Source organism: Carassius auratus, unplaced genomic scaffold (assembly GCF_003368295.1).
Source record: "Carassius auratus strain Wakin unplaced genomic scaffold, ASM336829v1 scaf_tig00011242, whole genome shotgun sequence".
In the NCBI taxonomy this organism is placed as follows: Eukaryota; Metazoa; Chordata; class Actinopteri; order Cypriniformes; family Cyprinidae; genus Carassius; species Carassius auratus.
In genome coordinates this window covers 2,986-29,360 of record NW_020524184.1, presented here as the reverse complement: position 1 = coordinate 29,360, position 26,375 = coordinate 2,986, and the positions used below count along the sequence as shown (strand labels likewise).

At 40.8% G+C, this 26,375-nt stretch overlaps 1 protein-coding gene across 1 annotated transcript in view; it reads left to right on the top strand.

Moving 5' to 3' along the window:
• The window catches only part of LOC113072999 (deleted in malignant brain tumors 1 protein-like), a gene marked incomplete at its 3' end in the record, with an annotated part of 111,366 nt that extends 85,365 nt beyond the window's left edge, over positions 1-26,001 (top strand). The window contains exons 2-13 of the mRNA XM_026245878.1: positions 3,149-3,303; positions 3,462-3,776; positions 4,872-5,174; positions 5,291-5,605; positions 6,085-6,381; positions 7,063-7,380; positions 22,202-22,504; positions 22,643-22,945; positions 23,180-23,476; positions 23,753-24,064; positions 24,311-24,637; positions 25,784-26,001. Of these exons, the coding sequence (XP_026101663.1) occupies positions 3,149-3,303; positions 3,462-3,776; positions 4,872-5,174; positions 5,291-5,605; positions 6,085-6,381; positions 7,063-7,380; positions 22,202-22,504; positions 22,643-22,945; positions 23,180-23,476; positions 23,753-24,064; positions 24,311-24,637; positions 25,784-26,001 (3,463 nt within the window). The remainder of the gene's footprint in view (positions 1-3,148; positions 3,304-3,461; positions 3,777-4,871; positions 5,175-5,290; positions 5,606-6,084; positions 6,382-7,062; positions 7,381-22,201; positions 22,505-22,642; positions 22,946-23,179; positions 23,477-23,752; positions 24,065-24,310; positions 24,638-25,783) is intronic.
• Between the last annotated feature and the right edge of the window lie 374 nt (positions 26,002-26,375).

Genomic DNA, 26,375 nt, shown 5'->3' with positions numbered 1-26,375 from the left:
TTGAAAGATTTAAGTTTGTACTTGGAAGATATTTTTGTCATTGAAGACATCATAGCTGTCAACATTGAACATTGAAAATAAGGGACATTTCCCGGAATCCATCCCCAAAATAAGGGATTTTTTTTTTTTTTTTTACACAATTCTTATCCACAAACTTAAAAAAAAAGCACTAATCATTAACAGTCTAAAGAGTTTAACTAAACAATATATATTAAAGAATGACAGACCAATTGATATGTTAAAAGTTATTTATTTATGAACAAGGTAATATTAATAATAATTTAATATTAATAATAATTTCGTGCTGAGAAACGTCGTTTTTCCTGACAACGACAAATTTTGCAGTAGGCATAATTTGGACCTACATGGCTACTTGTCAGGTAGTGGAAGGTGGACTCCCATTTACTCAAATATCGGCATAATTTTGGTTGGTGATTAATTCAGTGATTTTGGCATTCGGCGTCCTAATCCATCATCGCACATCACACTCATCTACTCTCTCGAAGTTCACTTCCCGCTACTTTTTCCCTCTTCCTCCCGCCTGCTGGCGCCGCTGCAACTGTCTTCTTCTTCGATGGTAGCCTAAGCTACTGCCACCTGCTGTACTGGAGGTCAAGCAACCCAAGTGCAAGCCACTTCACAGACACAGATAGATGCGTGTTCTGAGTTAACACATAGTGTAAAATTACGGGATATTTTACGGGAAAATACTAAAACGGGAAGACAGCGGGAAAAGACCTAAAATACGTGAGAAACCCGGAAAAAACGGGAGAGTTGACAGCTATGGAAGACATACGTTTCTTTGTATATGCAAAACGTACTGTATTTGTTTGATAGCTACGTTTTTTATTTGCAGAACAAAATGCATTAGTTTGTGAGTGATGTTTTGTATTTGCAAACCACACTGAGTTTGTTTGTGAATCGTTGGGTGTGGGTAAAACACATTTTGTGTGTGTGTGAGGTTTTGGCATGATTCTCACTCCATAATATTGGCCCGTGCGCGTTCCATACAAATTTTTCGCCTTGCTGATCTACACGCAAATGCCTTCAGATCCACACACATGCTAGTAAACTGTCATGTAATTCGCCACTGTCATGTCATGTCATGTAACTCCACAACAGCAGGTGGCGCTGTTAGCGACTTGCTTGGCGCCGTCACCGACATGGAAACAGGAGAGAAGAAGAAACGCTAGCGTGAGGGATGTTTTGAACACGATGAGCGGCCAGCAGGTGAGTTTCCAGTCATTGCTGGTGAAAAATCAGTCTGAAGGGGTTGTTATTCGCTATAACAACCGCCTCGCTATACATGATCCCACTTATTACATTGCTACCTACAAAATAAATAAATAATTTGACAAAATGTATTGATTTTAAAAACTATTGTATTGCTTCCGCTAAAGAAAATAGTCCGTTCCGCGTCCATATCAACGGTCTGTTTTTTCATGGCAAAGGTGTGTTTAGACCTCCAAATCAACCCTGGTCTTCTCCTGCTAGTGTCTAATAGAATATAGAGGCTTTATTCCATGTCAAATCAGTCAGAATCCAGGAAAGTGGTTGCACCAACATCTCAGATGAAGAGTTTTTCTATATTATATTTGGGTCCCAAAACCAAGGCCTGTAAAATATTAATTTCTATACAGTCGTTTCCAGCAATGACTGGAAACTCACCTGTTGGCCGCTCATCGTGTTCAAAACGTCCTTCACGCTAGCGTTTCTTCTTCTCTTGCATGATAGCACTTCAAAAACACAACAAAGGGAAAGACAATTGCCTTGAACTATAAATAATCTTGACTTGACTGTCTTATTGTTTGTGGGCTTTAAAGGCATTTGCGTGTGGATCAGCAAGGCGGAAAATTTGTGCCAAAAGTCACGTGACAGTTTTTCGTACTTGTAGAATTGTTTTGTACTTGAAGGATTTTAGTTTGTACTTGGAAGATATTTTTGTCGTTGAAGACATACGTTTCTTTGTTCATGTAAAACGTACTGTATTTGTTTGATAGCTACGTTTTTTATTTGCAGAACAAAATGCATTAGTTTGTGAGTGATGTTTTGTATTTGCAAACCACACTGAGTTTGTGCATTTTGTGTGTGTGTGTGAGGTTTTGGCATGATTCTCACTCCATAGAAAACGAGCATTTCACCCCCCGTTTAATACCGGTGTTAAAGCTGTTATCTCTGAAATGATCAGCAGAGCAGACTCTAGACTCGAAAAAACTCCGCCTTTGTTCATAACCCCTCCTCTAGCCCCAGCTGGCCCGCTTTGGCCCAAGGATTTCGTCGGGCCAAAAAACCCTGGCCGTTGGCCCCGAGGAAGCCCCAGCGAGGCACGATCAAGCCCTGGAAGTGACAGTGGAAACGCAACAGGCCCTGGCACGCACTAGCACGCCCGGTTTAAGCTCGCCAGTAGAAACGGGGCTATTATTGCTACATTAAATGCACAAGTACATGCACTTTAATACTGGCTAGTGAAAGAAAGCAGTTCTTTTACAGTTAGACCATTTTTTGAATGAAAATTCTTATATTATAAAATATAATAATAATAATAATAATAATAATAATAATAATGTCAGAATAGGTAACAGGGTTGCAAATTTGTTAAATTTGGGAGTTATATGTTGTAGTTATTTTTGAAGATGTATATTCATCTTTTTTATTATTTGTTTAACAGGGTTCAGCTTAATGATTGCAAGTAACACTATAAATTGAGAAAACTAAATAAGATTATTTGTTTTTCTGCCACTCTGTAAATTGTTATTTGCTGGATATCATTTTTTAAAGGAATTTTAATTTATTTATTGTATGAGGGAAATATATGTTTAAAGTAAGCCTTTATCTGTCTCTGTATCTCAGCAGGTGTTGATGCTGTAAATATCCCGGAGTGCTTCCTCTCTCTGAAATCTTTAATGTCTCCTGTATGATGCGTGTCTATTTTTGCCTCTGGCAGGTGTGTGTGCACATCTTCACTGAAGAGTCTCTGTATGGAGGAGGAGGAGTCCTGTTCAGCGCTGACGTTCTTTTGATATATATGGTGAGATTTAGAAATGTCTCCTCTGATTTGTCACTGATTGTGTTTGATGATTTCCTCTGTTGTGTCAAATAAGGTAACAGTGAGTGTCATTGGCAGCTGTGAGTCTCTCTCTCTCTTTAGGGGGCTGACAGGAGCCAGTTTCTCCAGTGTGTTTGAGGGAGCAGAGGAGAGACTTGTGCTGTGTTTTGAGCTGATGAAAATTTTAGAGCAGAAAATGATGGGGAGCTGTCTGATGCTCATATTTCTGTGCTATATGGGACAACTCATCACCTCTGGTAGGTTTATGTTTCAATTGAGAATAAAATAATAAATCAAACATATATATGTAATAGTAATATGCTGCAGTTATGCGGTAATCTATTTATTAAAACTGTTATTTATCTTTTTGATTCCACTTCTCTTTCTCTTGGTCTCTTGTCTGTTGCACTAACAGATCTTGTAAATATGAGGTTGGTTGATGGTCACAGTCGCTGTGCTGGTCGAGTGGAGGTTCTTCACAGAGGTCAGTGGGGAACAGTGTGTGATGATTTCTGGGATATGGCTGATGCTGCAGTGGTGTGTAGAGAGCTGGACTGTGGAGAACCTGTAGATGCTCTGGGTGATGCTCATTTTGGACCAGGATCAGGACCAATCTGGATGAGTTATGTCAGGTGTACTGGATCAGAATCTAAACTGAAGAACTGTGGGTCAGGAGGATGGGGTAAACATTACTGTGGTCACAATAAAGATGCTGGAGTCATCTGCTCAGGTGAGCCATCAAAATTATTTTATCACTGAACATTTTTCACATTTCACTAACATAAACTAAATACACACACAAACAGACGGACACACAAAATCTATATCTTCTACAACAGGGCTTGGAAGTAAGGACACCCAGCCCTGTTTTAGAAACATTTAATACAGGGGTGTCAAACTCAATTACTGGAGTGCCGGAGCCCTGCAGACTTTAGATTCAACCATAGTTAAACACACCTAGTCCTCAAACTAATCAAGTCCTTCAGGCTTATTTGAAAACTAAATGGTATGTGTGTTGGAGCAGGTTTGAAACAAAACTCTGCAGGGCTCCAGGGCTCCAGCCCTCCAGGAATTGAGTTTAACACCCCTGATCTAATAGCACATCATTTCCATGAGTACTTACAATCATTAATGCACCCCTTTCACAGTTTTCTTTACTGTGTCTCTGCTACAGCTATTATTATTACAGTCTTTTTTATAATCGACAGTTTTTTCAAATACATTTAAAGAGTTTCCTAAACTCTTAACGCACCAATTCACCTAAAACACACAACTGGCAAAACGGTTAATTTCATGCTCAAAATCACACATTGTAAACTAAACCCCAAAACAAATTTTCAAAATACAGTAATAAACTAACACAATACACAAAATCAAATTATTATTCAAAACATTAACACATTGTAACAACGTACAAACTTCATAATCATTGGGAAGAAGGAGGCGGGAACCGGCGGACAATCAAATTATATTTTAATAACAAAATAAACACAAAACAGCGCGTCAACCCCTCACGGACGACTGACGCGCACAAATAAAAGCCAAACACAACTAAAACCCAGGCCTGGTCCTCTCTCGTCCTTCACTGTCGTCGCTCCAGTTTTATATCCTTCCATCTCCTCCGTGGGACTCGAGACCGGTGGGTCGAGCAGGTGTGGCTCATTTTCAATCACTCCACTGGCATTGCTCCTGATCCCATGGCTCTCGGCCCCGCCCCACTCAGCATACCCCCATCGCCCATCGCAGACCGGGGGTAGCCACGAGACTGCGCTCTACTAAAACTGTAATAACAAAAACTATTTAAAAATGATTTGTGTTCTTTCAGGAGTCAAGCTGGTTGGAGGTTCTCGCTGTTCTGGGAGGTTAGAGATCCTTCATAATCAGACGTGGATGTCGGTGTGTGATGCTGTCTTTGACCAGCAAGATGCAGAGGTTGTGTGTAGAGAGCTGGACTGTGGGGCTCCTGTACAGGTGCTGGGAGCAGCTGCTTTTGACAAAGGAGACGCTCAGATGTGGACACAAGAGATTCAGTGCAGAGGAAATGAGTCTCAGATTCACCTCTGTCCAACATCTCCATCACATGAAAACAATTGTTCTCATAACAGTGATGTTGGTCTGGTGTGTGCAGGTTGGAATTTAATTTCCTTTAATTGAGTGAATGTTACATTTTTAAAATGTAGTATTTTTTGTCACTGAGCCTTTTGGAACTGAAATCGCAATATTTCTTTAATTCTCTGTTCATAGAGCGTGTGAATGTGAGGTTGATTGGTGGTCACAGGCACTGTGCTGGTCGAGTGGAGGTTCTTCACAGAGGTCAGTGGGGAACAGTGTGTGATGATAGCTGGGATATGGCTGATGCTGCAGTGGTGTGTAGAGAGCTGGACTGTGGAGAACCTGTAGATGCTCTGAGTGCTGCTCATTTTGGATCAGGATCAGGACGAGTCTGGATGAGTACTTTATTATGTACAGGAACAGAGTCTACACTGAAGAATTGTGGGTCATCAGGATGGGGTAAACATTACTGTGATCATAGTGAAGATGTTGGAGTCATTTGTTCAGGTGAATAAGATTTATCTTCAAAACATTTTAAAGCAAATTCACTAAACCGTCATGCCACACTTGCTATCAGTACAAAAAAACTCAGTCTCATTTACTGACCATTCGAAAACTAATTTAAATAGGGACATTTATTGTCAAGCACTTTTTCTTGAGAAATTAAATCAGGTGATTGTCATTCTTTCTCACACAAACACACCTCCTTTATATCTAAATAGGGCATGTAAATTAAATGAAGAGGGTAGATTAATGTTCATATAAAAGTTTTTCTAATTTTATTTTTGTTAATGTAACAATTTTTTAACACTGACTGGATGTTAATTTGTCTATATCATGATCCTAGTGACAGATTGTCATCTGTATTGTGTCAATATTACTTGAAACCTTAACCTACTTATGTTCTAGTCTTATTGCTTTCTGATCTTTATACAAAAGACAAAATTTTTAAAGCAATGTTACCAATTTTTTTTTTCTTTGTTCAGGTGTCAGGCTGGTTGGAGATTCTCGCTGTTCTGGGAGGTTAGAGATCCTTCATAATCAGACGTGGATGTCAGTGTGTGATGCTGTCTTTGACCAGCAGGACGCAGAGGTTGTGTGTAGAGAGCTGGACTGTGGGGCTCCTGTACAGGTGCTGGGAGCAGCTGCTTTTGAGAAAGGAGATGCTCAGATGTGGACACAAGAGATTCAGTGCAGAGGAAATGAATCTCAGATTCGATTGTGTCCAACTATACATGACATACAGTGCTCTCAAGAAAACAGCCTTGGACTGATATGTTCTGGTAAAATGTCAATGTTTAACCTTTAATTAAAATAAATTTATCACTCAACATTAATTACTCAAATCACAAGATATTCACATCCAATTTTCACATCCATGTGTAGTTTCCGTGTGTTAGAGCGAATCATTTGATTTTTTTTTTTTTTTTTTTTGTATAGTTATGATGCAAAAACAGTTGAGAAGATTTAAAAATAGTTTGGAAATTAAGGTTTGTTATTGTAGGAGATGTGTGCTGTTTTGAAAGTTTGTTTGTCTGTCTTTTGGGGTTTCGTGTGCAGAGTTTAGAGTTTAAATGCATAAACAACTGTCAAAAACTGTAATACTATAGCAACAATGATTTTTTTATTTTTTATTATTAGTGAGTGAAAGTGACATACAGCCAAGTATCGTGACCCATACTCAGAATTCGTGCTCTGCATTTGACCCATCCAAAGTGCGCACACACACAGAGCAGTGGGCAGACATTTATGCTGCGGTACCCGTGGAGTAGTTGTGGTTCAGTGGCTTGCTCAAGGGCACCTCAGTCGTGATATTGCCAGCCCGAGACTCAAACCCACAACCCTATGGTTAGGAGTCAAACTCTCTAACCACTAGGCCACGACTTCCCTTAATGTATACATTTTGTAGTTACCAACTTCTGTTATACTACTGTTAAATCCATTTCTCTCTATTTCATATACAGATTTTGAGACTGTAAGGTTGGTTGGTGGTAACAGTCCCTGCAGTGGAAGAGTGGAGGTTCATCATCATGGTCAGTGGGGAACAGTGTGTGGTAATGATTGGGATGAGACTGATGCTGCAGTGGTGTGTAGAGAGCTGGGATGTGGAGAACCTCTAGATGCTCTGTTTGCTGCTCATTTTGGACCAGGATCAGGACCAATCTGGATGAGTTATGTGGACTGTAGTGGATCAGAGTCTACACTGAAGGATTGTAGAACAAAAGGATGGGGTGTTCATGGCGGCTGTTATCATCACAGTGATGCTGGAGTCATTTGCTCAGGTGAGCTGCTCCATACATCACCCTGTTAATGCATGTCTGATCAGACTTTCATACATAAACTTGAACATTCAATTTTAAAATAATTTATGTGGTTTGATTTCAAAGCCATTCATAACCAATTAATTGATAACTGATATATTTTATGGTCTATACTTTATTACTTGAATCCATTTTTATTAATTAACGGATAGTTTTATAGTGGCATGTATGACGTCATTAGCCACATGGGCCGCTTGGTTTCCGCATTTAGTTGTATCATATTTAAAGGGGGGGTGAAATGCTCGTTTTCACTCAATATCCTGTTAATCTTGAGTACATATAGAGTAGTACTGCATCCTTCATAACTCCAAAAAGTCTTTATTTTTATTATATTTATAAGAGAAAGATAGTCTGTACCGATTTTTCCCGGAAAAACACGAGCGCCTAGAGGCGTGACGTGTGGGCAGAGCTAAAGAATCACGAGCGCCAGTAGGCTTTTGAGTTGAGAGCATGTGGAAGCTGTGACACAGATCCAGAGGCTGAAATTTAACAAGAGCAGCATCAGCAAAGGCGGTATGCTATGTGGTATGTACTGAAACTGTATATATTTGCTTAGCGGTTTTGGAAAATGACTAAGTTCCACTTTATGTCGTCTTTTTTTTTTTTTTTTAAGCTGTAACGTTACATGTGGAAAGTGCAGTTTGATGACAACATCGCATGTTGTTTACTTGATGTGCTTATGCGCTGATAGCTAAGTTAACAACACAGAGATATTTGAAGCAGTTTTACTCACCGCATGTGGTTCCAACACACAATCGTGACCCTTTTCCGTTGGGACTGCATTATCCTTAAGAAATAAACGATGTGCAATTCGAAATGCAGGGAACAAACAAAAACAATTGCACAACTCCGTTGATGCTCTGTAAAAATAAACTCCATCCACTGGTCCCTTAATGCGGTTTCTCTTTTGGTAATCTGTGCAGGGTTGTCTTGCCCTGGCAACCAAAAACACACTTCTTTTGTGACTTTTCGCGATGCTCTCGCTCTGATCAGGCTGTGCTCAGCCTCTCTCAGTGCTCTGCTATACTGGAGCGCGCGCTCTTCCGGTAGAAGAGCACGCACTTAGGACCCATATAAGGAAATTCCGCTCCATCTAACGTCACACAGAGCCATACTCGAAAAAAAACTTTCCGAAACTTGTGACAAACCGGAAGAGTTTTTTTTGGAACAAAAATACTCCTTCAAATGTACAACTTAATTTTTTAAACTTTGTCCATGTTTAGCATGGGAATCCAACTCTTTAACAGTGTAAAAAACTTAGTATGGATGAAATAGCATTTCACCCCCCCTTTAACAGTGGGAGGGAGGCAAAAATGGGACAGGCCAAGGGTGTCGAACTCAGTTCCTGCAGGACCACAGTCCTGCACAGTTTAGATATAACCCTAATTAAACACACCTTATCCAGCAAATTTAATCATTTAGGATTATTTGAAAACTACATGATATGTGTGCTGGAGCAGGGTTAGAACTAAACTCTGCAGGGCTATGGCCCTCCAGTAACTGAGTTTGACACCCCAGGGATAGGTCTATTAATCTCAAACTAGTTGTTTTTAATTAATAACAATTAAATTAATAATAAGACATTTGGGCTATTACCAGGCAAATCAGTATCAACAAACTAATCTTTTCAGTGTAGACGAAATGCAGGAGCTTAATCGGAAGTGGCATTTAGATGTATATACACACTGTTTAGTGCAGGACAAGACTGCATTTAACCTGCAGTTACAAATGCATGAATAATATTTTGATATACAAGACATAAAATGTTGAATACTCATTTGAAATAAGAAATTAATTATATAAAAAAAGATATATACAAAAAGATACTTTACATGTGAAATTAAAATATCTATATCTTAATAGTAAGTCAGCAAGTCACTGTTAATAAGTGAGTCATTGCGATTGAACCAAATAATTTAAACAGTTGATTCATTCAGGAACTAAACACTGTCATGCAGGGCCATGCAGAGACCTTTGGAGGGGCAGGTGCTCAGAGTATAAAAGGGGGACATGGAACAAGGCTTTAAATGGCACTGTTCAAAATATCAATACAGCAATATATTGTGATGCATTCCTTGCTGATTCGCGTATCGATATTGATGATTATGTATTGATACGGCAGCAAATGCTCTGATGCAGTTTTGAAAAAGAAAAAATAGAAAAGACAAATTTAAGTTTAAAAGTTAAAAAAAATATTTTCTTTTTTATCTTTTCTTTACCTAATAATAGCTCTGGGATCAAAAACTGAAATGTCTTAAGTTGTCCCAACCTGATGGCTTTTTCTTCTCTGTTCTACAGAATAATTAAGACCAGCTGTTATAGTAAAAACTATAGAAAACGCTTGTGCCTCTACATTTTCCTCTTTCTCACCAGCCTCTGTCTCCTGGCTTGCTGTTCCCTGCTCCCTTTCTGTCACTCATGCCTCTACATTTCCCTCTTTTTCTTCCTCTGTCTCCATCTCCTCATCTGGGGCCCGTTTCACAAAGGAGGTTAAGTGAAAACTCTGAGTTTGTTTAACCTGAAATGAGGTAAACTCTAGGTTTTCTGTTTCAGAATATGTGGTTTGTCAAACCTGAGAAAGCAGGGTAAGTCAAGCCCATTTCTGAAAGAGAGGTAACTTATACTCAGAGTCAGTTACCATGGTAACTTACACTATGAACATAACCTGGTTGGGAGCAGGTTTTCTTCTATAAACCCAGAGTTTATTTCGGTCTCCTCGCCCTTTTTAAACACTTCATTAATGCACACTGGAAAAATGCTCTTCTTACTAAGTTTTTTTTTTTTTTTGCCCAAGTACAAATATATTAACGAAAAATAAAAAAATAAAGATTGATTTTCTTTATAAGAAAATTATATAAGAAATTTTGTCTTGTTTCCTGGGGGGGGGGGGTCTAAATTAAGTGCATTTTACTCAAAAAAAAAAATAATATATATAAAAAATTCGCAAAATTATATGCCAGTGTGGTAATAAAAATAATCTTAATGCAAAATGTAAACCTTGTTCTGAGTGTCTATTACTAAGTGCAAATCTACTGTAGCTCCGCCCTCCATCGACGCACAAGGTTAAATATGACATGTGAATAACGGCTTCAGTGATGTAGCCACTAGGCAGTAATGTTTTTGGCACGGAAACTAGCTTGTAACATGATTGATTTGGTTAGAGTCCGGCTTTTGCCGAGCTAATTCTTCTCACTTTTCCCATCACATGTCATATTAGAATTTATTTTCAATAAAAATGAACAAAATTTTCTAAAAGTGGAAGTAAAGTGCCTAACGAGTATTTAATAATTATCCAACTATTTAAAATTGTAATAAATACATCCTGTTAATGTATAACAATACTGTGGTGCAAATGTATCTGCCAGTATAAAGTATAACTAGCATCTAATTATTATTTACACTTAGCCTGTTGCAAAGGACTGCTACTTTTACATGGTAAATAGAATATATCACGATTTTCACTGTACATTTTTTTCTGTAAATAGCATCTAGAGCAACTTACACTTAGCCTACTGTAAATAGGATCTATCGCTAATAAAGTATGTTAATTCCACTTAGTGTAAATAGCCACTGCCGTATTTTTATTACTCTATTGGCAGATCATTTGTAAAATAAAAAAATACACTTAAAATATTATTATTAATTTGATTATCTTTTATTTTGCCCATGAGATACAATAAAATGATTAGCTATTAATTCATTAATCTAATGTTCTGCCAGTTTTCACCTTTGATTATTATAACACTGATAAGAGTTACATTTGTATCGAGTCTGAAGTATGCAGATGGATTTTTGGTGGGAGCTGTTGCCATGGTGTATCGTAATATCGGCGCTCCATTGATACTGGCTTTTTATAGTAGTGGTGCACGCGCTTAACTCAGAGTCAGTCAATTTAGAGTTGATTAAACCAACTCATTTCAGCTGTTCTGTAACCGAAAACTCAGAGTTTCCCATCTCATGGTAAGTCAACTCAGAGTTCAAGTTTAAACTCAGAGTTGGTTGAACCTCCTTAGTGAAACGGTCCCCAGCTCTATTACTTTCAACTCTCTGTCCATTTAGAAACAAGGCATAATTTACTATTTCAGCATTAATCTATTATTTTAACCATTACTACTGTCTACTCTTGCACCTAATTAATAAGTCCATCTAAAAAAAATTTATACAAAACATTAAACAACTGATACACTGGAATATAGTGATTAATATTATTATTACTGTTGCAGTTGTTCTTGTCTAAAAATGAACACCTTTGCAATGTAAACAAACAGGGGCGTAGCCATCTTTTCAGAAGTGAGGGGGACAGAAATCACACATACACACACAGGGCTCTCAAGTCTCACGCATTGGTCATGAGACCCACGCATTTCAACTCGTTCACACGCTCACACGCCACACCTTGTATTTCTCACGCAGAGACATTACGAGGATAATAATGCCCACCAAGTTGCGGCGCTATTTTTTAAACCGCGAAACCGGTAGAGGAATCAAGTGAGTTTCCCGAAGGCCCTTACACGCACCAGCTAATCAAATAAAAAAATATAGCTACTGATCAGCCAATCAGAAAATAGCATTACTGTATCTGGGTAGGATTTTCACAGGCTCGTGCGCAAAACAGATTCAGACTCTCGCTGAAGTAGGTAACGTAACGGTTACAGAAGAGGACAGTAAGCATCCTATGAGTACAGTAAGTCATCTCACCATTGCTGGGGAATATATGTGTGACCCTGATGTGGTCTGATGGTTATTATGACCCCAACCCCCACGCAATTTTGGCCATCGTACGTGGTCGGCCGTAGCTTTTGCGCTTATTATTAGCCCACTATTATTTTTATACGTTGAAGAGGATGCGGGGCTACTCTGACAGTTTTATATAAGAGACTTCTATAATAGGGCTATCCATAATACTTGTATGGCAGTAGTTTGAATTATTTTTAGTTTTTTCTTTCCTTTTATTTTTACTGCACAACTTCCTGGTCCCCATTTTGAAAACGTTTTGCCTAAGCTATTTCATTATATTTTATCCATTGTATAATATTGATTATTGCATTCGTCTATTTCAAAGATGTCAGGGAAGAGGCAAAGGAGCATTCTTTCATGCTTTGCTCTAAGATCAGCTCCCTAAAAAGGGGGCTAGGTCAGAGGAGGAGACTGTGGAGAAGACAGTGGAGGAGGCAATTAGGGTGCCAGTAGAGGATGGGTCCATGGAAGAGACTGAGGAAACAGTGGAGAACCCACTGGAAACAGGGAAAAAGAGAGGGTTAAGTAGAGCAGCCACCTATAGGTGTTCCTTTAAGAAGGAGTGGTCAACCCGATGGCCATTCATCACAAAGGGAACCACTAGCTCTTTTTACTGGTGCTTAGTCTGCAGACAAGAGAACTCCTGTGTCCATCAAGGTGTGAGGGACATAAGCAGGGAGGATTTCTAAAAAGCTGCATTGGTGTTAGTGCTCCCTCATTCAAATGCCTATGCTGAGAGGGTTTTCTTCATGGTGGGATTAAACAAGACCAAATCCAGGAACAGTTTAGCAGTTGATGGAACCTTGTCATCCATCATGATAGTAAACATGGCTGGCCTGGAACCACAGTGCTTCAAATGGGAGCCACCAACCCCTGGCCTCCAGACCAGCTACCAAGTACCAACACCTACAATAAACAACAGATTATTTTCTCTCTCTCTCTCACACACACACACACACACACACACACACACACACACACACACACACAAATGCTAAATTAAATATTATTTTATTTGTAAGAATATGTGTCATTTATGAAATCAGACACCTGTCCCCATCAACCGCCTGCCGCCATCGCTGCCGCCGCCAAAATCTCACTCTGAACTCAGTTCAAAACTTGAGAGGCCTGCACAAACACACACACACACACACACACACAGACACACACACACACACACACACACACACATATATATATATATATATATATATATATATATATATATATATATATATATATATATATATATATATATATATATATGTGTCTGTGTGTGTGTGTGTGTGTGTAATTTCATTACAATATAACATTTCTATAATCTATATAACCTAATAGTCAACAGTTTTTTAACAGTAAGATTTTTAATATTTTGAAAGAAGTCTCTTCTGCTCAACCAAGTCTGCCTTTATTTGATCCAAAGTTCAGCAAAAGCAGTAATATTGTAAAATATTTATACTGTACTATTTAAAATAACTGTTTCTATCTTAGTATATTTTAAATGAAATGTATTCCTGTGATCAAAGATGAATTTTCTGCACCATTCCTCCAGTCTTCAGTGTCACATTAATTAGAAATCATTCTTAATATGCTGATTTGCTGATTATCAGTATTTAAAACAGATGAGTATTTTCTTCAGCATTCTTTGATGAATAGAAGGATCCATAGATCAGTGTTTATATATTCATATATATGTGAATATATATCCATCCATCCATCCATCATCTTCCGACCAGACTTCCCTCTCCCTAGCCACTTCTTCCAGCTCTTCCGGGGGGACCCCGAGGCGTTCCCAGGCCAGTCGGGAGACATAGTCCCTCCAGTGTGTCCTAGGTCTTCCCCGGGGCCTCCTCCCGGTGAGACGTGCCTGGAACACCCCTGGGAAGGCGTCCAGGAGTTATCCGAAATAGATGCCCGAGCCACCTCAGCTGGCTCCTCTCGATGTGGAGGAGCAACAGCTCTACTCTGAGCTCCTCCCGAGTGACTGAGCTTCTCACCCTATCTCTAAGGGAGCGCACAGCCACCCGACGGAGAAAGCTAATTTCGGCCGCCTGTATCCGGGATCTTGTCCTTTATATATATATATAAAAAACTTTTGACTGGTAGTGGATACTAAAGGCAACAATTTGTTCTCTAATTTCTAGCTTTTCTTTTCTTTTTTTGGCTTAGAAATCTATAACTGCTGGACAATAACAAATAATAATGATTTATTTATATACTACGAACACTTTTTATCACATAATAAGGCAGAATAGTTTCTGTACTGTAATAAATGCTATGTCAATTAGCACTGCATTGTTCATATACTTTATTTATCACCTGGTGGAGATTTTTTCGGACTTGGAAAAAAAACAAAACCGAAAACAACTGTTTTCACACACAGATAGCTGGTTGCTGTTGCCCATATTAGGAATTTCCTGTTATGACATTTTCTGCGCGAGAGCGCCCTCCGGCTTCGAGTACGAATGAAACACACTGCACGAGAGTTTAGCGCTCGGTTATGTTCATTTCGCCTTCTAGGTCCGAAAAAAAACATCAGGTCATGCGCAGACTATCCTGTCTTTTTTTGTGTAAATCTTTATTTATTCACACCAGCTCTTGAAAGCCTCTATATGAACACACTTGCCCGAAAAGTTAGGGGGACGAATTTCTGTGATACTAAAAGTGAGAGGGACGCGTCCCCCGTGTAATCTACGCCCCTGTAAAAAATGACAGGCTACATTTGTTATTCATATCCTTCACACTGCACTTTGATGTCAGGTGTCAGATGTCAAAAAAAAAAATTTTTTTTTATAATAATAGCTATATATAATAAATATCTATAATATAATAAATAAATACTGTAATATAATACTAGTTTAGTCAAATAACATAAAAAAGACCATACCCCCTCGATGCCTGTGAAACTTTTCTCCCTCAAACAGCAAGCTAACGTTACTCTACAGACTACACACAGGAATATAAACAACATATCTGCATGTTCTCACATCACATCGTTCTTGTAAAATAATAATAAGTAAATAAACATCAAAATCACTTCTCTGAGAATGAAACGCCACTTACCAGCTGCCGCGGTGTTAATAATATCCTCTAGCAATTAAAAAATGCGCGTGCAACTTGAGAGGAATCGTCTTGCTCGGAGGAGGTCGTCATCATTAGGTGAAAGGTCATCATGTGTGTCATTTTTTTCACGGCTAAATTATCATTAATAAATTTTACTAATATTTAGATTGGGCATGGGCAGACATTCACAAAAGGGCATGTTATTACAAAAAAAAAAAAAATTAGGAAAATTTGCTTTGACAAAAGGGGACTTTGGGCACCAAGGGGCAAAGGGGCAGGTGCTCGAACACACAACGCCCCCCTCTCTGCACGTGCCTGCTGTCATGTTGCTCAGAGAAGCAAAACTGTGCTTTGGTGGCTGTTTGGAATTATTATTTTTTGTTGTAGAAATACAGTAAAATCAGGCAATATGGTGTCTAAAACTAAAACTAATTAACTTGTTTACTGACCTGTTGTAGGCTAAATATATATTTAATCATGGTGATTTTTTGGAGGAAAAGACGGCATTCTTTGTGTGGTTTTGATTTACTATATTAAATTATATAAATATGTAAATTTTCTGCCCCCATTTCTTCAATTTTGTGATCATTCTAAATGCATTTTACAAGACTGAATCACACAGTGAAAGAACGCACTATAAATGCGCACGCACATCATTAAAATTGGCTAATTTGTCAAAGCTTCATTTTAACCACCAAAGCAACGATGCAATTATTTAGGTTACATCTACATGCTTGCGAAGGGTTGATGTCTTGTTGAGATTTTATAAGCTGCTAGTTTGGTCTCCCTAGGCAAGCACTGTGGTGGAGTAGAGAGGACTCAAATGCGAGTGTGGCGATTACAGTTCTTTAATAGCTACAAAGTCTGACCACAGGTAATCCAAACAGAAATAAGAGAAAATTACCAACTGAAGAAACCCGTAGACTGGGTAATAAAACTTGAACACAAAGCTCCCCTGTGGCAGGGGTGACCAGAGGACTGGCGAGGAGAAGGGAACTCCTCCCTTCTCCACTTTCGCTGAAATCTTATGGGCTAACGCCAGCTGGGGACAGCTGGCCAATTGACGCGACCAGCGGGCAGTATAAAATGCATGGGCGCGAAAATTACGTCAAAATCACGACTGAACGCTAGCACAGCTGATCAAACAGCCACCACGGCGGCTAACGTAATATCTCATTCCCGCCTCTCAGGGAACCTAGGTTATGATAGTAACCGGAAACGTTCCCTTCTCGAGGCGGTTACTTGACATTACATCAGCTAGGACGTATATGGGAACTGTATAAAATCCCACCGTGAGAGCAGTGAAGATAAGCCCTGAATGGAATCAATCACCCTCACACATAAGCAAGACAGTTCTAGCCAATGGCCATGTCACTAAGAGTGCTCCCATCTGATAGGCGGAACTAGACCAATGAGACATCTGCTCCGACCCTAACAAAATTGGCATATCTTCATGCAATAACTCAAAGGCTGCACTGAACAGGGCAGACACAATGCAATAAACACTCAAGCATGAGAGTTAAACACAGAGTTGACAGTGTTTGCGGTGACAACTGGATAAATCATATAAACCATAACACAGACTTAGCAGTCATGGCAACTACTGGTTAACAGTTTACAACACATGAATAAAACTTAACTCCCGAAAGTACATGTGACGCGACAGAGGGAACATCCAGTTTGTAAAACCTGGCGAATGTGTTCTGGGAAGACCAGCCAGCAGCAAAACATAAATACTGGATAGACATACCTCTAGACCAGGCCCATGAGGAAGCATTTATATTATACTTGCAGAATGAGCTCTGATGTTGAGGGGACAATCCTTCCCCTGGCATTTATTAGCATTCGATAGCATCCACAATCCAGTGAGAAGGTCTCTGTTTAGAAACAGCACGTCCCTTATTACATCCACCAAGCACACTAACACCTGGTCCGACTGACGAAAGGAGACCGAGCAATCCATATACATCCATAAAACCCTAACAGGGTCCCGGCGCTCTGAGCATCAGCGTCACGCGAGCCTGACGGCTCAGCAGACAAGGTAGGCAGGGACACAACCTGTGCTCCAAACCGTGTATTGAGTGACTTCGGAACGTAACCCGGTCTCAGCCGGTGAGTGACATTACAGTCGCCAGGTCTGAAACAGATGCTATATCGTTCACCAAAAACTCATGAAAGTCTCCAATGTGCTTCCCCGAGGCGAAGGCAAGGCAGTCTTCAGGGAAGCTCCTTAACTGCAATCAAAGCTAAGGGCTCGAACGGTGGTAGAGATAGAGCCCTCAAACTAGAGCTAAATCCCACGGCGGCACAGATGGTGGCCGTGAAGGACACAATCTCCTTGCTCCTCTGAGAAAACAGATTACCAGAGCGTGCTTATCGATCATTTGCCCATCAACCGGGGAACGAAAAGCGGCAATAGCTGTCACATACACCTTCAGCGTGGATGGCAGACTCCCGCGATTCATACTGTGCTGTAGAAAGCACTAAACATCCAACACGGAACAGGTCCCGGGTCAATATAAATGTCTTCGCACCATTTTGTGAAAACTCCACACTTCAGAGTGTAACAACGCATGGTAGAAGGTGCGTGTCTCCGTAAGTGTGTTCAGCACTCGTGAGTGCAGAGTGTCCCGCTCATTAGGGTTCCCTTCAGCGGCCACACATGAAGGTTCCACAGCTCCGGGCTGTGGTGCCATATCATGCCATTCGCCTGAGACAGCAGGTCCTTCCTGAGGGGGAATCACCCTGGGGGAGCCATCACTAACTCTTTCAAGTCTGCGAACCAGGGCTGATTCGACCAGTTCGGGGGCACAAGGATAACTGATGCTCTCTCCTCCCTGATTTTGCACAACACTATAGGCAGAATCTTCACCGGAGGGAACGCGTAAAGCCTGGCTTCCGGCCAACACACTGTCAGTGCCTCTCCCGGCACTGCGGGGAGTGAGATAGCGAGGAGAACGTCTTACAGTTCGTGTTCTAGCTCAAGGCAAACAAATCCACTTCCGCCCTCCCAAATCGATCCCAATTCATTTGATCTGATTCTGGGTGAAGCCTCCATCTCCTTGAGGAATCCCGTTCCTCGAAAGCATGTTCACTTCATGGTTCAGAATACCGGGGATGTGTGCCGCTCTTATGGAGAGAAACTGTCGGTCCGCCCACAACAGGAGACTCGCTGCCTGTTTGAATAGAGCTCTGGAGTGCACGGTGCCCTGGCGATTTATGGACGGGACCACAGACGTGTTGTCGGTTTGAATCATTACATGTTGCCACTCCAATTTCGTCTGAAAGGCTTGCAGGGCTAAGGACACCGCTTCCAATTCCAAACGGTTTATGTGCCACCTTCTCTGTGACTCCGACCACAGGCCTGAGGCAGGTAGGCCCAGGCGCACTGCTCCCCAGCCTAAAGTAGACGTGTTCGTCAAGAAAAGAACTCCTGGGCTGAAAATATCCGGGCTGCTCCAGGATTTCGGAGTGCTGAAGCAACTGTGAATGACCGTAATTCTCTTGTGGACCAAAGACCACGCCCTCAGCAGAACTTGAGTTACAGCCAAAATGTAGCTGCCGCATATGCAGCAGACCCAGATGGCACAATGAAGAAGCCGCCGCCATCAGTCCCAGAAGCCTCTGAAATTCCCTCAGGGAAAACGACCTGACCGGTTTGAAACAGCGCAGAGTCGATGGAATTGCTCTAGAGAGAGTCCAAACATATTCCTGAATATGTTATAGTCTGACTCAGTAAAAACACGCTCTTCTGCATATTCACACGCAGTCCCAACGTATACAAATGACGAAGCATTGTTTCCACGTGACTGATTAGCACATCTCTTGAGAGATTTCGCTCTATTGCTCCCTCTCGAGCAGACTGAAAACTTCCTGTCGCAGAACAGGAAGTTTTTGGGGCAAAGTCAGTGAAGGGACCACGCCATTGAAGCGGGGAGGTCTGCGTTTGAACTGGAGAGAATATCCGTGGTGAATTATTCCCAGTATCCATGGTGAAACGCCTGGGATAGCCCTCCTAGCGTCCATGAAATGACACAGTGGACGCGTTAGCTCTACGGTAACTGATGGCTTGTTTTGACCAGGGCCCCGCCCCTGCCCCTGCGAGGCTAGAAGCACTGGTGGGAGGGCAGTTCATGGCGGCCATTGTATGGTGTGGCACTCTTGCGCCCTCGAGAGGCCATTATAATCAAGGGCGAGTGACACAGTGTTGGGTGTAAGAGGAAGAAAAGCTCTTTTGTTGATAGTATACATGCTTCTATTGTGAAACTCAAACAGCATTTAAACACACATAGCAGACGGCTCAGTGGCCAAGGATGGTGCACTAGCTCTCTCGCGATGCGGGGTCTTCAACTTACCCAGATGATTCCTCCCAGGCTCTTACCACTGCTGGTTTCGGCCGAAACGAGCGTCCGGTTTGGAGTGGGGTGCCACGGCAGGCTGTCTATCCGGTCTTAGAGCCTGACAAGGTGCAGAAGAGTGGAAACTCGCAGATAATGACTGGAGTGAGCGACGGGGCATCACATGGCTCACCGCCTTGGCGCGCTTTCTGCGTCTAGGAGGAACGCTCCGTGACCGACTCCATGGCGGAGGCCGGAGGGAGTAACTGGAAGGTTTAGGAGCGTCCTATGGTCCGGGCCTTTCAGGTCAGCGAGGGTGCCATAGGTGCCTGTAAGGACGACCATGAGCCCCATGAAACGGCTGAGCAGAGCCATCAGTAGCCATCAGCGCAAGATCAGCTGCCGCATGCAGATCCCTGATGACGTCAGCCCTACTATGCCGCCGTCTGCCTATGGGCCCAATGCAGAGGGAGACCGGCACAGGTGCGTGGTAACAGTCTCCTCAACCGTGAACATGGCCTGCGTGGCAGAGTGGCTGCGCGCCGATTGGGGTCCAGCCCATGACTTCACCACGAGCTCTTGCATGCCTCAATGCCGTCTGGCAGTGGCTCGACTGGAGGAGCCATGAGTCCTGTTACTTTTAACAGACTCGTCAGGTGCGTTGCAAGCGAGACCCAGCTCCGTTACGGTCTTGCCAAAGACCCTGACAAGCTCCTCCTGGAGGTCTGCAGAGCCTCTTGGTCGGAGCGGTCCAATTGAGAAGCCCAAACACTTTTCTGATGTCAAAAGCGACATGGAGTTGTCTTCCTTGCCAGCTCCGAAGAGGACGAAGTTCGCGGGGCGGAAGCTATCGTCCACCAAGCCGATGTCATCTCGCTGGCGGCGGTGGGCCTCATTCCCGCTGTTGTCCGAGCAATTCTGGCTCTGAGGGCACGCACTGGCAGCTCAGCACAGTGGGCGCACGTGTGGTATGTGTGAGGCTCAGGCAGGTCACACAGAACTGGTAAAGGTCCAAGTCTAGCAGTAGCAGCCATCAGATGCAGAGAGGAAAAACAGGGCGAGTAGTCCTCTATTTTTAACTTCCACGATGACTTAGATAAGACTTCTAGCGTGAAGAAAGATTCTGACGTAATTTCCGTGCCCATGCATTTTATACTGCCCGCTGACCTGTCAGCATCTAAGCTGACGTAATGTTGAGTTAACCGCCTCGAGAAGGGAACCGAGAGTGATAGGGGAATAGAGTGTGTGAGTGACCAGCAGAGGGAGACAGAGAAAGAGACAGGATCATGACAAGCACAGTTTACACTGCATAATAAAGCATAAATATGGCCAGGAGTTCACTTCATTTCCTTCGAGTTCAACTTCAGAATATGACGGGGTTTTGTTTTCAGTGGTGTCTACACCACTAACGCCTGTTTTGTTCGTCTGCATCTTTCTTATGATTTTAGCGCCAGTTTGCCCTCCTGCCCATTATTTATTTATTGCAATAGTTTCCAGGGAGCGATTTATTCATTTTGTTTTACTGAGTAATTAATGTGTTTTAAAATGTAGCGAAGTACAATACTTCAAACAAAATATACTTAAGTAAAAGTAAAATTACAGATTAAAAAAATTACTTTAAAGAGTAGAGGTACACAAAAAAGTTACTCAATTACAGTAACGCGAGTAAATGTAATTCGTTACTTTACACCTCTGGAGTGTGTATATATAGCAAGTATTTCCTGTTACTCTCAACGTTGTGCATAGATGAAGACTGGCATCTAGCGGTCGGGATGTAAACTCAAACTGAAATAACTGCCATGCATCTTGTATGGTTTTTTTTATATCAATATTCAGTTTTTGAGAATCGATCCAGTATTGCCAAATAACAAAATATTGCAATACTCAGGTGTATCGATATTTTCTTACACCCCTAGTTAAAAATCACTTAAATCCCCTTTCTTCCTCATTCTGATGCTCGGTCTGAACTTTAGCAAGTCGTCTTCACCACATCTAGATGCCTAGTGTTCTGCCTTAAGATACTTCTAGAAAACCAGACAATCACAGTCTTCAATAGACTGTCAGCCCCGCCTCCTCACGAAGACTGTACCTTACAGTAATGAACAACCTGCCTTAAATCAACCTCTCATAAAACAAAATTTTTTTTTTAACCATTAACCGTTTATTTAAAAAAATATTTCATTGTTCTTCTTTTAATATTAATAAATAATGCTTAATGTTTGATCAACAATGACAAGTATTAATTATTTGTTTTTAACAAACTTTTTCCAGGTCTAAAATAAGCATCAGCCTTTATATTCAATATCTGATAACACATACAATCAGGTTTCATGAACCAATAATAAATAAAACTATAAAATGTATACAACATTTATTAATCAAGGTCAGTGTTTTTATAAATTTACAATTTCAACATATTAGTTTGCATAAATTAGCATTAATTATTATGATGAACAAGCATGAACTGAAATGAACAATATACTTATGAATTAACATTAGGCCTAATTAGATAATAATAATAATAATAATAATAATAATAATAATAATAATGTTTTTCATTATTAAGTTGTGATAACTAATGCATTACATTAATTTAACAAATTAAACCTTATTATAATGTGTTACCAATGTTTCCTTTTTTTCAGGAGTCCGGCTGGTTGGAGGTTCTCGCTGCTCTGGGAGGTTAGAGATCCTTCATAATCAGACGTGGTTGTCAGTGTGTGATGCTGTCTTTGACCAGCAGGATGCAGAGGTTGTGTGTAGAGAGCTGGACTGTGGGGCTCCTGTACAGGTGCTGGGAGCAGCTGCTTTTGACAAAGGAGACGCTCAGATGTGGACACAAGAGATTCAGTGCAGAGGAAATGAGTCTCAGATTCACCTCTGTCCAACATCACCATCACATGAAAACAACTGTTCACATGACAGTGATGTTGGTCTTATATGTACAGGTTGGGATTTAATTTTTTTTTTTGTAAAATATATATATATATATATATTTTTTTTTATGTTTTTTTTTTTGATCAGTGAGCCTTTTGGAACTCAACTTTTCTTACTCTCTGCCTTGCATTTCTCTGTTCATTATATAGACCGTGTGAATGTGAGGTTGGTTGGTGGTCACAGTCGCTGTGCTGGTCGAGTGGAGGTTCTTCATAGAGGTCAGTGGGGAACAGTGTGTGATGATGGCTGGGATATGACTGATGCTGCAGTGGTGTGTAGAGAGCTGGACTGTGGAGAACCTGTAGATGCTCAATTTGGACGAGGATCAGGACCAATCTGGATGAGTACTTTATTATGTACAGGAACAGAGTCTACACTGAAGAATTGTGGGTCATCAGGATGGGGTAAACATGGCTGTGATCATAATAAAGATGTTGGAGTCATTTGTTCAGGTGAATGAGATTGATCTGCAAAACATTTTTGGAACAAATTCATTGAACAGTCACGCCGTACAACCACACCTCTTATTGAAATAGGGCATTTAATGTAAATGAAGAGGATAAATTAATGATTACAAAGTGTTCAAAGTAAACAGGAGTTTCCCCACATGCGTCAGCGATGCAAACATCTTATCTCAGGGAACTGATGTTACTTTAGTAAACAGAGCGTTTTCTTTTTTTGTTCAGGTGTCAGACTTGTTGGAGGTTCTCACTGCTCTGGGAGGTTAGAGATCCTTCATAATCAGACGTGGATGTCAGTGTGTGACGCTGTCTTTGACCAGCAGGATGCTGAGGTTGTGTGTAGAGAGCTGGACTGTGGGGCTCCTGTACAGGTGCTGGGAGCAGCTGCTTTTGGCAAAGGAGACACTCAGATGTGGACACAAGAGATTCAGTGCAGAGGAAATGAATCATTCATTCGACTGTGTCCAACTTCACATGACATACAGTGCTCTCAAGAAAACAATGTGGGACTAATATGTTCTGGTAAAATGTCTATGTTTAACCTTTAATTTAAAATGACTTATTAGTCAACTTTTTTGTTTGTGTAGAGTTTAGAAAAAAGAGAAAAAAAAGTAAACCTACAACAGCAATAAAATAATATACTTTTTTTTTTCTTGAATTTAATGATGAACATTTTATTTGTAATTTATTTGTAATCTTGTCCAGCTGTATTTTAGTTCAAAATATATAAATATTTGTAGTTACCAACTTCTGTTCTGCAACTGTGGTTAAATTCTTTTATCTCTCTTGCATGTACAGATTTTGAGACCGTTAGGTTGGTTGGAGGTAACAGTCCCTGCAGTGGAAGAGTGGAGGTTCATCATGATGGTCAGTGGGGAACAGTGTGTGGTTGGAACTGGGATATGGCTGATGCTGCAGTGGTGTGTAGAGAGATGGGCTGTGGAGATCCTTTAGAGGCTTGGAATAGAGCTAGTTTTGGACAAGGTTCAGGACCAGTCTTGAGTCAAGTGGCCTGTATTGGATCAGAGTCCACACTGAAAAACTGTAGATCAAGTGGATGGGATGTTCATTACTGCAATCATCAATATGATGCTGGAGTCATTTGCTCAGGTGAGCTGCTCCATATATCCGCCTGTTAATGCGTCACTGATCAGACTTTCATTCATAAACATCATTATGCTATTTAAAATAATTGGAGTGTGATTTGATTGCAAATAAATTCATAAACAATCAACTGATAGTTAGTATATTTTATACTCTAAACTTTACTTTTTTATTAATTAAAGGACTTAGGCCGTTGTTTTGTGTCTGTATCATAATCATGGTGACAGAGGGTCTTGTGTGTTGTGTAATCAGGAACCATAAACTATGGACGATTTACAAGACTTTCTGATGGACCTCACCTGTGCTCTGGGAGGTTAGAGATCCTTCATAATCAGACGTGGATGTCAGTGTGTGATGCTGTCTTTGACCAGCAGGATGCAGATGTTGTGTGTAAATCGCTGGACTGTGGGGCTCCTGTACAGGTGCTGGGAGCAGCTGCTTTTGGCAAAGGAGACACTCAGATGTGGACACAAGAGATTCAGTGCAGAGGATATGAATCACACATTCAAAACTGCCCATCATCAGCTTCAAATAATATAAATTGTACCCATGACAATCACTTGGGACTGATATGTTCTGGTAAAATGTTTAAACAAATCCAATTGCTAAATAGATTAAAATTGTAACGGGCTTGACATTAACAATTGTTCAAACGCCTGATGTCAGTAGTGGTGTGTAACAAACTCATTGGCTTTGTTTCAGCGGTCCTTAAAATCTCTTACATTTTGTTTTTTCAAATGTAAGTTCATATAAAGTGTCTAAAATTATTTTAAAAAAATGTATTTTCACTTCAAGAGGTCTAAAACTTGGGAAGGGAAAGACATGAATCGCTATGGATTAGTGTGACGATTAAACTTTAAAATGCCATGATTTGAATAAATATGAGTGCTGCACACTTCAAAAGTCAAATCATGGCAGGTGTGCGTTTCTCTAAAGAAAGCTGCATCTTCAGAAAAGTTTTGATGGCATTTTCCTTTCATCTGAACTAAAATGCCTGATAAAGTAGAATGGAAGCCACTATATTTTGCTGCTCCAAAACCTACTGGTAGAATGAATTAGCATTTTCAAAAAGCCTCTCTGCTCTTTTTTTTTTTTTCAGACTAAAATTCCCTAATATGCCTTCAAAATATCTACACAATAAAGACAGGAAGATAGATGTTTTATATTCATATCTGATACTTTTGACTTGACTCTTTTTAAAAACATGGTTTAAAGACTGAGACAGGGATTAGACCAGCGTTGCATTCGGTTCGAGAGCAGCTTGTGCTGCTTAAGAGCGTGTAGGCTGATGGGGAGCAGCTGTGACCGATCAGCCGGTGCCAAGGACGTGCAGGTGCTTTCTGTTGGTTGCCAGGGCGACGCTGATTCCTCTGGGAGCGCTCGTCACATGGTGTATGATCCAGCAAAGAATCATGACATTTACATTTAAAGTAGTTGTAAATCTAGTTGAAGTAAATTTTAGAACAGCATAGTCAAAGTCAATAATATAAAATGAAATTTCCCAACAACAAAGTTGTGGCCAGTCAGTGAAATGCTGAGTGACTAATAACTTTGGAAAAAGCACTACCTATAGTGGCAGGTAAATGAAAAAGATAATGTGAAGCCCTGCTTTGACTTTATTAAACTGAACTAACTGAAGAATTTTTAATTATTAATTACTCATATTGTTATCTTTCCTATAAACTCTTCTATTATGTTTCATTAAGACGGTGTTCTTTGCTCCAGGATACACAGATCTCAGGCTGGTAAACAGTTCAGACTCTTGTTCTGGAAGAGTAGAGCTTCAGTTCCTCAGTAAATGGGGCACAGCGTGCGATGCATGCTGGGATATGAGAGCCGCCAGTGTCCTCTGTGGACAGCTGAATTGTGGGATTGCTGTGTCTGTTGTGGGATCAGACTGGTTTGGAGAGGGAAGTGGTGAAATCTGGGCTGATGTGTTTGATTGTGACGGGAATGAAACAAAACTCTCAGAATGTTCGATCTCTTCATGGAGTCGAGCTGAATGTTCTCATAGACGAGATGTTGGAGTCATCTGCTCTAGTGAGTCCTTTAATTTATTTCTACCTTTATCTATTATGTACAAATTATTATTGATGTAAAGCATATTTTCAAAAAAGCAACATCTTGGTAAAATATCAGATCCTCTCTTCAGATTCCTCTCTGGCTCTTCATGAGGGTCTGGTGCGGTTGTCTGGAGAGAGACAGTGTGAGGGGGAGGTGGAAGTTTTCATCCATCAGGTCTGGAGGAGAGTTCTGCTGGACTCCTGGAGTCTCTCTGAATCCTCTGTGGTCTGCAGACAGCTGGGCTGTGGCTCTG